Below are 13,410 nucleotides of genomic sequence, written 5' to 3'. Positions count from 1 at the left end.
GTAGCAAAAATGGTCATAAAAAGAAGTATATAGCAATACAGGCCTACTTCAAGCAGCAAGAAAAATCTCAAACACACAACCTAATCCTTACACCTAAAGAAGCTAAAAAAAGAACAAATGAAGTCTAAAGCTAGCAGAAAAGGGGAAATAATAAAGATCAAAGCAGAAATAATGATATACAAACAAACAAAAGACCGTTGAACAGATCAATGACACGAGGAGCTAGTTCTTTAAATGAGTGGGAAATATCAGAAAGGGAGACAGAACATGAGAGACTTCTAACTCTGGGAAATGAACTAAGGGGGGTGGAGGGGGAGATGAGTGGGGGGTGGGGGTGACTGGGTGACAGGCACTGAGGGGTGCACTTGATGGGATGAACACTGGCTGTTATTCTATATGTCGGCAAATTGAACACCAATAAAAAATAAATTTATATTAAAAAATAATAATAATAAAATAAAATTCAAAAAAAAAGGATCCCAATAAACAAAACCACAAACGTGAAAGGAAAGATCACAACCAACAGCACAGAAATACAAATGATTATAAGAGAATATTATGAAAAATTATACACAAACTGGGCAATCTGGAAGAAATGGATAAATTCCTAGAACCATATAAACTACCAAAACTGAAAAGAAACAGGAAACTTGAACAAATCAATAACCAGCAAAAAAAATTGAATCTGTAATCAGAAATCTTCCAACAAACAAAAGTTCAGGGCCAGATTCCCAAGGGAATTCTACCAAACATTTAAAGAAAAGTTAATACCTATTTTTCTCAAAGTGTTCCAAAAAATAGAAATGGAAGGAAAACTTCCAAACTCATTCTATGAGGCCAGTATTACCTCAATTCCAAAACCAGATAAAGACCCCACTGAAAAGGAGAATTACAGGCAAATGTCCCTGATGAACACGGATGCAAAAATTCTCAACAAGATACTAGCTAATTGGATCCAGTGGTACATTAAAAAATATTCACCACGACCACGTGGGATTTATTCCTGGGCTACAGGGGTGGTTCAACATCTGCAAATCAATCAATATAATATGCCACATTAATAAAAGAACCATATAATCCTCTCAATAGATGCAGAAAAAGCATTTGAGGGGGCAGGGCAGGATGGCAGAAGAGTAGTGTCCCAAGTCACCTGGCCCCACCAACTTACCTAAATAACTTTCAAATCATCCTGAAAACCTGCTAATTCAGCCTGAGATTTAAAGAGAGAACGGCTGGAATGCTACAGTGAGAAGAGTTCACGCTTCTATCCAGGGACAGGCGGAGGCTGGGAGGACACAGGACAGCGAGGATGCTCCTGCTGCCGGGCGGCCCTGAGCTGTGCAGATCAGCACCCCCCACCTCCCGAGCATCCAGGCCAGTGTGGACTGGGAGACTACAGCAGTTACTGCGGGAGCTGACTCTAGGGCTGAGAGCTGGCTGCCGCCAGTCTTGTTGTTCCTCCCTGTGTCACCTTGTGCCTGGGACTGAGCGGGGCCATCAGGGAACAGGGGCCTTATAGGATAAATAGCTCCCACTGAACTGTGCACGAGGCAGGGGGCACGGCAGCTCCCCCCAGGTGCACACACCTGAGAATCAACACAGCAGGCCCCTCCCCCAGAAGACCAGCTGGAAGGACAGGGGAAGAGCAAGTTCCTGACCAAAGAGCACTGAAAAGCTCTGGGGAAAGTTGAGGGACTTACAGTATATAGAATCAGAGGATACCCCTCCTTGTTTTTTTTTGTTTGCTTTTGTTTTGTTTTGTTATTGTTTTCGTTTCCGTTTTTTGTTGTTTCCTTTTGTCTTCCCCTTTTTTTCTTTTTTTTTCCTTCCTTTTTCCAGTACAACTTGTTTTTAGCCACTCTGAACTGAGCAAAATGACTAGAAAGAACTCACCACAAAAGAATCAGAAACAGTCCTCTCTCCCACAGAGTTACAGAATTTGGATTACAATTCGATGTCAGAAAGCCAATTCAGAAGCACAATTATAAAGCTACTGGTGGCTCTGGAAAAAGCATAAAGGATTCAAGGGACTTCATGACTGCAGAATTTAGATCTAATCAGGCCGAAATAAAAAATCAATTAAATGAGATGCAATCCAAACTGGAGGTCTTAACGACAAGGGTTAATAGAAGAAAGAGTGAGTGACATAGAAGACAAGTTGATGACAAGGAAGGAAGCTGAGGAAAAAGAGAAAAACAATTAAAAGATCCTGAGGAAAGTTTAAGGGAAATAAATGACAGCCTCAGAAGGAATAATCTAATTTAATTGGGGTTCCAGGGGGCGCCAAAAGGGACAGAGGACCAGAAAGTGTATTTGAACAAATCATAGCTGAGAACTTCCCTAACTTGGGGAGGGAAACAGGCATTCAAATCCAGGAGATAGAGAGGTTCCCCCCCCGCCCAAATCAATAAAAACTGTTCAACCCTGACATTAATAGTGAAACTTGCAAATTTCAAAGATAAAGAGAAGATCCTTAAAGCAGCAAGAGACAAGAGATCCCTAACTTATATGGGGAGAAATATCAGATTAACAGCAGACCTCTCCACAGAGACCTGGCAGGCCAAAAGGGCTGGCAGGATATATTCAGGGTCCTAAATGAGAAGAACATGCAGCCAAGAATACTTTATCCAGCAAGGCTCTCAATCAGAATAGAAGGAAAGATCAAGCTTCCAAGATAGGCAGAAACTGAAAGAATATGTGACCACCAAACCAGCTCTGCAAGAAATATTAAGGAGGACTCTGTAAAAGAAAGAGGAAGTCCAAAGAAACAATCCACAAAAACAGGGACTGAATTATGATGACATTAAGTTCATATCTTTCAATAGTAACTCTGAACGTGAATGAGCTTAATGATCCCATCAAAAGGCACAGGGTTTCAGACTGGATAAAAAAGCAAGACCCATCTATTTGCTGTCTACAAAGAGACTCATTTTAGACAAAAGGCCACCTACAGCCTGAAAATAAAAGGTTGGAGAACCATTTATCATTCAAATGGTCCTCAAAAGAAAGCAGGGGTAGCCATCCTCATATCAGATAAATTAAAGTTTATCCCAAAGACTGTAGTAAGAGATGAAGAGGGACACTATATCATACTTAAAGGGTCTATGCAACAAGAGAACCTAACAATCATGAATATTTATGCCCTGAATGTGGGAGCTGCCAAGTATATCAATCAATTATTAACCAAAGTTAAGACATACTTAGATAATAGTATACTTATACTTGGAGACTTGAACACGGTGCTTTCTACAATTGATAGATCTTCTAAGCACAACATCTCCAAAGAAACAAGAGCTTTAAATGATACACTGGACTAGATGGATTTCACAGATATCTACAGAACTTTACATCCAAACTCAACTGAATAACTGAATACACATTCTCAAGTGCACATGGAACTTTCTCCAAAATAGACCACACACTGGGTCACAAGTCAGGTCTTAACTGATACCAAAGATTGGGATTGTCCCCTGCATATTTTCAGACCATAATGCTTTGAAACTTGAACTAAATCACAAGAAGAAATTTGGAAGAAATTAAACACGTGGAGGTTAAATAAAGACCATTCTGCTAAAAGATGAAAGGGTCAACCAGGAAATTAGAGAAGAATTAAAAAGATTCATGGAAACTAATGAGAATGAAGATACAACTGTTCAAAATCTTTGGGGTACAACCAAAGTAGTCCTGAGAGGGAAATACATTGCAATACAAGCATCCCTCAAAAAACTAGAAAAAACTCAAATACAAAAGCTAACCTGGCACCTAAAGGAGCAGGAGAAGAAAAAGCAAATAAAACCTACACCCAGCAGAAGAAGAGAGCTAATAAAGATTTGAGCAGAACTCAATGAAATAGACCAGAAGAACTATGGAACAGATCAACAAAACCAGGAGTTGGTTCTTTGAAAGAATTAATAAGATAGATAAACCATTAGCCCATCTTATTAAAAACAAAAGAGAAAAGACCCAAATTAATAAAATCACGAATGAAAAAGGAGAGATCACCATCAATACCAAGGAAATACAAATGATTTTAAAAACATATTATGAGCAGCCATATGACAATAAGTCCCACGTCGGGCTCCCGGTGCATGGGGCCTGCTTCTCCCTCTGCCTGTGTCTCTGCCTCTCTCTCTCTCTGTGACTGTCAGGAATAGATGAAAATTTAAAAAAAAAAAGCTTTCTTTTAAAAAAAAAAAAAAAAAAAATTAGGAAATCTAGAAGAAAAGGACGCATTTCTGGAAAACCATAAACTACCAAAACTGGAACAGGAAGAAACAGAAAACCTGAACAGGACGATAACCAGGGAGGAAATTGAAGCACTTATCAAAAACCTCCCAAGACACAAAAGTTCAGGGCCAGATGGCTTCCCAGGGGAATTCTATAAAACGTTTAAAGAAGAAACTATACCTATTCTACTAAAGCTGTTCCGAAAGATAGAAAGGGATGGAATACTTCCAAACTCGTTCTATGAGGCCAGCATCACCTTAATTCCAAAACCAAAGACCCCACCAGAAAGGAGAATTATAGACCAATATCCCTGATGAACACAGATGCAGAAATTCTCAACAAGATACTAGCCAATAGGATCCAACAGTACATTAAGAAGATTATTCTTCTTAAACAAGTGAGATTTATCCCTGGGATGCAAGGCTGGTTCAACACTCATAAAGTAATCAACGGGATAGATCATATCACCAAGTGTTATGCTAATATGTTGGCAAATAGAAAGCCAATAAAAAAAAAAAAATACCAAAAAATAAAGTTAAAAATAGAACCGTAGGATCCAGCCATTGAACTATTATGCATTTATCCAAACAATACAAAAATACTGACTTAAAAGGTTATATGCACCCCAATGCTTAGCAGAATTATCCATAATAGCCCAATTACAGAAACGCCCCAGATGTCCATCAACTGATGAAGAAGATGCAGTGTGTGTCTGTGTGTGTATATATATATACAGATATAGATATGAGTATTAGCCATGAAAAGAATAAAATCTTGCCACTTGCAACTACATGGATAGAGGCAGAGAGTATCACACTAAGCAAAGTAATTCAGAGAAAGACAAATACCACATAATTTCACTCATATGTGGCATTTAAGAAACAAAACAAATGAACATGGAACAAGAGGCAAACCAGAAAATAGCCTCTTAACTATAGAGAACAAACTGAGGGTTGCCAGAGGGGAGGGGGTAAGGGGGACTGGTTAAATAGGTGATGGGTAGGGATGCCTGGGTGGCTCAGCGGTTGACCATCTGCCTTCGACTCAGGGTGTGATCCCGGAGTTGGGAGATCAAGTCCCACATTGGGCTCCCTGCAAGGAGAGTGCTTCTTCCTCTGCCTATGTCTCTGCCTCTCTCTCTCTCTCTCTCTCTGTCTCTCATGAATGAATGAATAAATAATCTTAAAAAAAATAGGTGATGGGTATTAAGGAGAGCACTTGTAATGAGCACTGGGTGTTGTATGTAAGTGATGGATCACTAAATTCTATACCTGAAACTAATATTACACCGTAGGTTCACTAATGGAGATTTAAACAAAAACCTGGGGACACCTGGGTGGCTCAGGGGTTGAGTGCATGCCTTTGGCCCAGGGCATGATCTTGGAGTTCCAGGATCGAGTCCCACATCAGGCTTCCTGCGTGGAGCCTGCTTCTGTCTGTCTGTGTCTCTGCTTCTCTCTATGTCTCTCATGAATAAATAAATAAAATCTTCTAAATAAATAAATAAGCAAACAATAATAAACAAAAACCTGAAACCAAAAAAAAACAAAAACAAAAACAAACAAAACAAAACGAAACGAAACAAACAAACAAACAAAAAAAAACGTTGTGAACCTAAAACTGCTCTAAAGAAATTATAATAAAAACAGTGACAATAATACAGTAAGATTAACTAGGGCTTATCACATCAGGAAATATTTTCATTTAATTCATGAGATAAACAAATCTAACAGAAAAAGATAATGATATTTTACCCATAGTACATAAAAAGTCACTTGACAACACTGAATACTTAATTCTTGTTTAAAAGCAAAGCAACTCAGTAAAATAGAATCAGACACTTGTTTAACTTGATAAAATAGATTCCAGACTCAAAGACAATATACTATACTTTGAAGAATCACTAGAAGCATTCCTACTCAAATCATAAACAAAACAAGGATCCCTATAACTATCACTACAGTTTAAAATTGTACTCATGCATAACTGAATCAGATGAGAAAAAAATTAATGTATGAAAAATCTAAAGAGGAAAACTATGTCTATTTTTACTTAATATGATTAAATACCTAGAAAATCCAAGAGAATCAACTAAAGAATTATTACAAACAGTAACAAAATATACAGTGAGAATTGTATAAAATTAGTATTTGAAAATTAACAGCTTTCAAATTTAAAAATTCATCTTGTATAAAAGGTATCTGCTAAAGTCCTACAGGTAACATCACCCTTAATAGTTAAAAACAAACTTTTCCTGCTCCAAAGAAAAGGAACAAATATGGTTTGTTCACTCTCCCTACTTCCATTCAACATTAAATAAGAGGCTCTAGCCAGTGCAAAAAAGGCAAGAGAAAAAAAGATATACAGACTGGAAATGGAAAGTAAAAGTACCCCTTTTTTTTCCAGACAACATGTTTGTCTACATAAAAAGATCTGATGAAATCTACAAAAAGCAATCAAAAAACTAAAGAAAACTATTTCTATTTATACTTAATATGATTAAATAACTAGAAAATCTAAGAGAATTAACTGAAGAATTATTACAAACAGTAACAAAATATTTTAAAATATTTAACAAGACTGTAAGAAAAAATCAATATACAAAAATCAATGTATTACTATATATTATCAAAAATTAAAAATTGAAATTTTTTAAATGCTATATATATCAAACAGTATGAAACCAATCTGAAAAAAACTAGGATGAGTAAAACCTGATCCTTAAAACTACAAAAATAGCTGAGAGAAATTAAATACCTAAATAAAAGGAAAATACCAGGTTGATGAATTGGAAAATTCAACATTGTTAGGGTATCAATTCTTCTCCCTAAATTGATCTCTACAATCAATGCAATTCCAATCCAAATCCCAGCTTCCATTTTGTATATACTGACAAGCTTATTCTAAAACTCATAAGAAAATGTAGAGGCCTAGAATAGCCAAAACAACTTCAAAAAAGAAGTATAAAATTGCAAGATTAATCCTATCTCATTTCAAGATTTAATTTGAAAAGTAATCAAGACAGTGTGGTACTAGTGTAAAGGCAAACAAATAAAAACAAGAGAAAAGAACAAAATCTAGAAAAAGACCCAAACATACATGACAACCTATTTTTCATAAAAGTACAAATACAATTCAATGAAAAAGGATAGTCTTCTTCAATAATTAGTGCAGACACAATGGAATATTCCTATGCAAAACAAAGAAACAAAAATCTACCAAATGAGGAGAAACAACTCAAATGTCTAAGCTAAGGAATAGTTAAATTATGGTTCACTAATAAGATGGAAATCTGTGCAACTGTTAAAAAAAAATAGGAAGGAAGGAAGGAAGGGAGGGAGGGAGGGAGGGAGGGAGGGAGGAAAGAAAAAAAAAGAATGAAAAGGGGATAACCTCAAGGTACCAATAGGGCAAAGGGACTCAAAATACATTAAGTAGAAAAAGCAAAGTACAGAACAGTATGTTAAGAGTCATCTCTTGGATGAGGTTGGTAAGAATATTAACAAATGTATTTGCTTATATATGCAGAGGAAAATTCTGACAGATATAGTAAATGCTAATGGCAATGGTGATTCTTCTTAGGTGATAAATGAATAGGAAACCTTCAGAGAAACTTTGCTGCATGATTTTTACAATTTTGTAAACCATATTAATCATTCAAATAATTCTTTTTTAATTGGTCCTTAAGCTGTAAATACAAATAAATAAGTTGTAATTTGAGAAGCTGCTACTTATTTCTACTACCTTGGATATTATATTATAACTATGTATATTAAAGTTAAAAACTGAACAACTCATGATCTTTTCACTGGGCTTGACAGATCAAATGACAAATTGAGTAGGTTTTTACAGAGCTACATAAAGTCCTAAAATCAAAGTTATCACCATGATTTTATCAATATACAGAAAAAATATTCTATTTTCTGCAAAAACATGCATTCTTTGTAGTTGTAAATTTTGTTTAAAACCACATAAAAACTTTCCTCATAAAATGATACACACTTCTCTGACAAATGCTTTATCATTCATAATATCACTAGTTCACCCATTGCCATTAGCAATGATAAAAATAATAATTTCTACAGCAATAATCTGTTTACTGTACCTACTATCCTATACCCGGTGTTACTACTCATCCTTTAGACCATGCTACAAAATGAGCTTTCCTTCTGTATTCCTGGGAACAAAAAGTAACAGTAAGAACTGGAAAATGGTGGGGAGGGAGGTATAGTTAAAATTCCAACCAAAATTCCTTTAAAAAAGAGAATATCCTTTTTAAAGGGGCTACATAAAGAAAAAAAAAAAAAAGAACAGGTTTTTCTAGTGGAAAACTACATGAAAAACTGTTCAACCCAACAATTTCATATCCCTAAAGAACAGTTCTAATAGTCATCCACTGCAAATATTTCTAAGTAGCACTGATTCAGACTCAAGAAACCATACAATCTAAGACACATTTTCTTAAATGCTGAACTTGAATTATAACAGCATAAGCTGTCAAGTTAATTTTTTTTTCAAAACCAATGCAAACTAAAACCATGTGGCTTTTGCCCAACTTTTACACTGATTTATAACTTCAAAAGTATTTCTGTAAGAGACTACTGCTCCAGTTAGCAAATTTTCACCAATGACATGGCCCAGGTTAAGTGTTAGCCAACCTTATCCTTACCCTATAGATTGGGCAGGGCACAGAAACAGAGACCCTGATAACATTCCTGCTGCCATAACAGACACAAAAGGCAAGCAGTGAACCGTGAGAAGATCATTGCAGGAGTGGTCAATCAATAGTTCCACACCAAATATCAATAAAAATAGAATGATAACTTTTATCCCTTGACAGGAAAAAAGACAGGCCCTGGGCAGTGCTGGAATTACTGCTATTATTATATCTAAGGGCCAATACCAAATTAAGTGGACTTGAGCAGAAGTAGGTAAAAATACAACAAAAACTTGCATCATCTAGCATGTGGAATTATACTAGAAAGGAGTTTAAAACACCTAATTGCATATGTTGCTATACTTCCTATATATTATTCTATCATAGCCACCCTTCTCCAAAACATAGTAATTTCATGGTGTATCTTTACTGTCAAATACCACGTAGCAGTTAAAAAATAACATGGCAAACCTCTAAGCAATGACCTGGAAATATTCCCAAACCACATTGTTAGGTGAAAAAACAACAATCCAAGAAGATTCAGTATGATGCATTTTAAGTGCCAAAACAACAGAAAGAAGTAAAAGAAAACTCTCAATATATGTGTGTGTACACAAATGAATTTTTTGAATAAGAGTATGTACCAACCACAGGTGACCTGCAGAAAGCATAACAGGTGATTTTCACACTATATCATTCTTTATTGTTTACAGCTTTTTAAAAAAGATAACATAAACCAACAGCCATGAATTAAAAACTATTATGAGAAACAAAAAAGTAACCGAGTTTAAATTTCCATCACTGAGAATTTTACTTTGGAGAAGACCTGGGAAGTGCACATTTGTCCAGAATAGTGTTATATTCAATTAAAATAATTTCTGAAAAAAATCAAGACAACTGGGCAGTAAAATGTCATTCATATTCCTCTTATAAGCTGAATTATGACACGCTGTAAGTACTAATTAGAAAATTTTACCTTTCTTGACGTATAGATGTCAAAAAATGGCTTATTTCTGACACTAAACGGTTCCTGTGTTTTGTCAATGAGCCCAGTCTTCATTTTTTCATGTCGAGGGCTTATTATTTCTCTTTCTATACACTGCAGACGAATATTAAAATCACAATCTCCAACTGGCTGTGCCTGAATTAAATGAGACAATTATTTAAATTTCAACACTGAAAACTATTTTATCAGCATAATTATTAAGGCTGTCACAGTGTACATATCAGTCTACATAAACAGCATCCTTTGGACTTGTCTAATGCACAGCCTGCATAACCACACATGCCAGTCCTGATTTCACTAATTAAACACACCTAAACACATACACAATTATTTATTTTAAAACCATAAATGCATAAAATACAATGGAAGAGTGGTATAAATCTTCTCTAAAATAAATTAATCTGATGTTTCACATCTGAATTAAAGTATTAATATACTCAGTAATCATTTTTATTATTTGAATTAGTAAAATTATATAAATTAGTAAAACCTATATAAAACAAAAATCTACATAATTCAGGAAAGTATAAGCAAATAACACATCAAAATAACATAGTCACCTAAATGTTTCTTGTTGCTTAAAGCACTAATGCTTTACAGGCCTCAATAAACACAAGATAATTATTAGACTAATACAACCTCAACTCTAAAAACTAATATAGAACAGTTTCCATAATATACTCAATTATATAGTTATAAAGAAGCTCTTCATATACAGTGTATAGTATGGTACACATATATGTGGTATAGATGATTTGAACCATAAAGTTAAAAGTGCATAGACTTTTTCTGTAAATTGAAGGTAGGGGCTTTCCCTACCCTAACAGTATATATAATACAGCATCCAATACTTCATCTGGCTAACAGTAACCATCCAGATTAGTAGCATCACCTCATATCAAGTACCTTTCTTCTTTACTTTGCAATTGGACACCCTTCCATGAATTTTTATCACCTTTTCATCTTCTTCCTCTTCTCTAATCTATATTACTCAACCTAACATTTACACAACCTAATGCTTACAAAAGGGTGGTAGTATTTGGTTAAGCTGTGGACGTTAAATATGCCTTGAGGATGACTTTTTCTCAACCTTGGAAGGATGACAATTCTGATACTTAATAAGAATAAGGAGCAAGAGAGAGTAAGCCCTAGATATGAGGTAGTATAATATGTTCCCTTTACATGAAGGCATACAACTGTTCGTAAAAGGTATGTATTGAGGAAACATCAGTAAATCATCACAAAGTCCATTCTTTTCCATGACATCTGCATCATCAATAAGGTTGAAAAATCTAAAATGTTAGGCTTATTTATTAGACTTATTAGATGAATTCAGACTTCTATAAAATTAATGTGGAACAAGCAAGTTGTCCATTTTTTTAAGAAAATAAAGTCTAACAATCGTCTAAAAATATTTAAGTGGTCTAAATTTTCTTCTAAATACTTTTTACTTTAATATATATATATCATATATATTTGATTTATGTATATATTTATGTGTATATTTATATATATATACACATAAATCAAAGCAACAAGAAAAAATTGAAAGCAAGTTCACCTTCAAATCTATGCTGCCTTCAAGAAAGGAAGTACTTGATAGGTAGGTGATAAATCACTGAAAACAGACAACAGAAAGATCCTATCATTACCCTAACTAAAACCCTTCAATACTGCCCTACTTACATCCAGAACTAAGCTAAAATGCCTATTCAAGTCCCCTGGCCCCCTATTCTACAGACTATTCTCATTTCTTGCTGTGTCCCACATCCCACCACACATAAGTACAGTAACAACCTCTAACGCTCCTGACCTCCATGATTCTATCCTTCAAAATTAATCCATGTAACTTTTTTCTCTTACCTGCAAGTCCATGCTTCCTTGACTCAACTGAACCCTGGTTAAACCGAAATACTCTCACCTCTCTAGTTCCTTTCTTATATCTCTATATTTCTAACATATCTTTATTGTTCTTATACTATTATAATTATTTCTTTACATTTATTTCTCATCCATAGACCAGTGGTACACAAATTTCTTTTGATTTAGTACTCAATCTAAATACATACCCTAACAAATGTTTACAATACATGCATGTTAATTTTTAATGAGTTGCAACATGTACAACTGTATATTTTATACAACAAAAATTGAATAGATAAAAATAAACGAAAGTTCTACTTTCTTCCCAAATCGCATTGTTGAAATGGTATTCTTTGGAGGCCAGTGTATCAAATTATAAATTCCCTGAAGGCAAGAAATTACATCTTATTCATCTGTGTATATCCACTACCAGGAACAGCACTTGACATATAAAAGATGATCAATGAAATCCTCCTGGACAAAATAAACTAAGGGAACTAAAAAGATTTTAACTATTTTTTCAAAACATCATTTTTTTTCTAATAGTAACCTTGATCTGGTGATTCAAACTAAGCTAGTTAACCATCAAGGCTCCATAATAAAGAATTAAATATATGACATGCTTTTGATTATAAATATATCCTAATATCATAAGTGGGGGGGGGGGAATGTGACTTTACAACTAATGGCACCGAAGTATTTATTGAGTAAATATAGACCTTGTAAAAGCATAACTTAACCATTCTTATAGCAAAATTGATGAATTTCCTAAACAGGACACAAAAGCACAAACTTTGAGAAGGTCTAGTAAGTTTGATTTCATGAAAACGAAAAACTCCTATGCATTATAGATACTAATTTGCAGAAAATATTGTTTGTCACATACATAACCAAAAAAGGATTAGAATCCAGAAAAGATAATTAGTTCCTACACATTAAGGAGACTGACAACCAAATAGAAAAACCAGAAAATTATTCCAACTTAAAATTAAATGACAAAAGAAAAATCCAAACAAGTAAAAATGAACTTATGAAGTAGGCTTAACTTCATTAGTAATAAGGGAAAAGCAAATTAAAACAAGATGAGATACCATTTCATACACATCCAATTAGCAAAACCTTTAAACTCTGATAATACCAACTGTAGTAAGTTGTTACATCTACTTCTGAGAGGAATTCAGCAATGTAGCAAATACACCTGAAGTTGACAATTCAGTCAGAATCTCTATGATGGAAGTAGGGATAAAGGATTGTACTTTTTATAAACACCTCAGGTGCTTACATCCCAAGAATGAGAACTGCCCTAGACAAATTCTGATGTATGCACACAAGAATATATAAAACTGTTTAATAGTAATATAATAGCAAAATACAGAAACCTAATTGTTCATCAAAAGGAAAAAAAGAAAAAAAAAACAAAAGGAAAAAAAGACAAAATCTATATATTTATACAAAGCAATACTCAATAGTAATTAAAGTGAATGTACTAAACCTATATGCATTAATACAAATAAATCTCAACAAAATAATGTAGAGTAAATGCTTGGTACCACAGTATAGTGTAGTATTTATATAGCACTAGAACCCTTCCACAACAATACCACATATATTTTATGGAGACACACATAGATAGTAAAGTTATTAAAAATACTCATGG

At 34.4% G+C, this 13,410-nt stretch overlaps 1 protein-coding gene across 1 annotated transcript in view; it reads right to left on the bottom strand.

Moving 5' to 3' along the window:
* RNGTT (RNA guanylyltransferase and 5'-phosphatase) overlaps positions 1–13,410 on the bottom strand; it is a 325,545-nt gene that overhangs the window by 218,367 nt on the left and 93,768 nt on the right. The window contains exon 11 of the mRNA XM_041771798.1: positions 9,861–10,025. Within this exon, the coding sequence (XP_041627732.1) occupies positions 9,861–10,025 (165 nt within the window). The remainder of the gene's footprint in view (positions 1–9,860; positions 10,026–13,410) is intronic.

This window comes from Vulpes lagopus, chromosome 1 (assembly GCF_018345385.1).
Source record: "Vulpes lagopus strain Blue_001 chromosome 1, ASM1834538v1, whole genome shotgun sequence".
NCBI lineage: Eukaryota > Metazoa > Chordata > Mammalia > Carnivora > Canidae > Vulpes > Vulpes lagopus.
The sequence above is the reverse complement of the archived record's forward strand: the minus strand, read 5'-3'. Positions and strand labels throughout refer to the sequence as shown.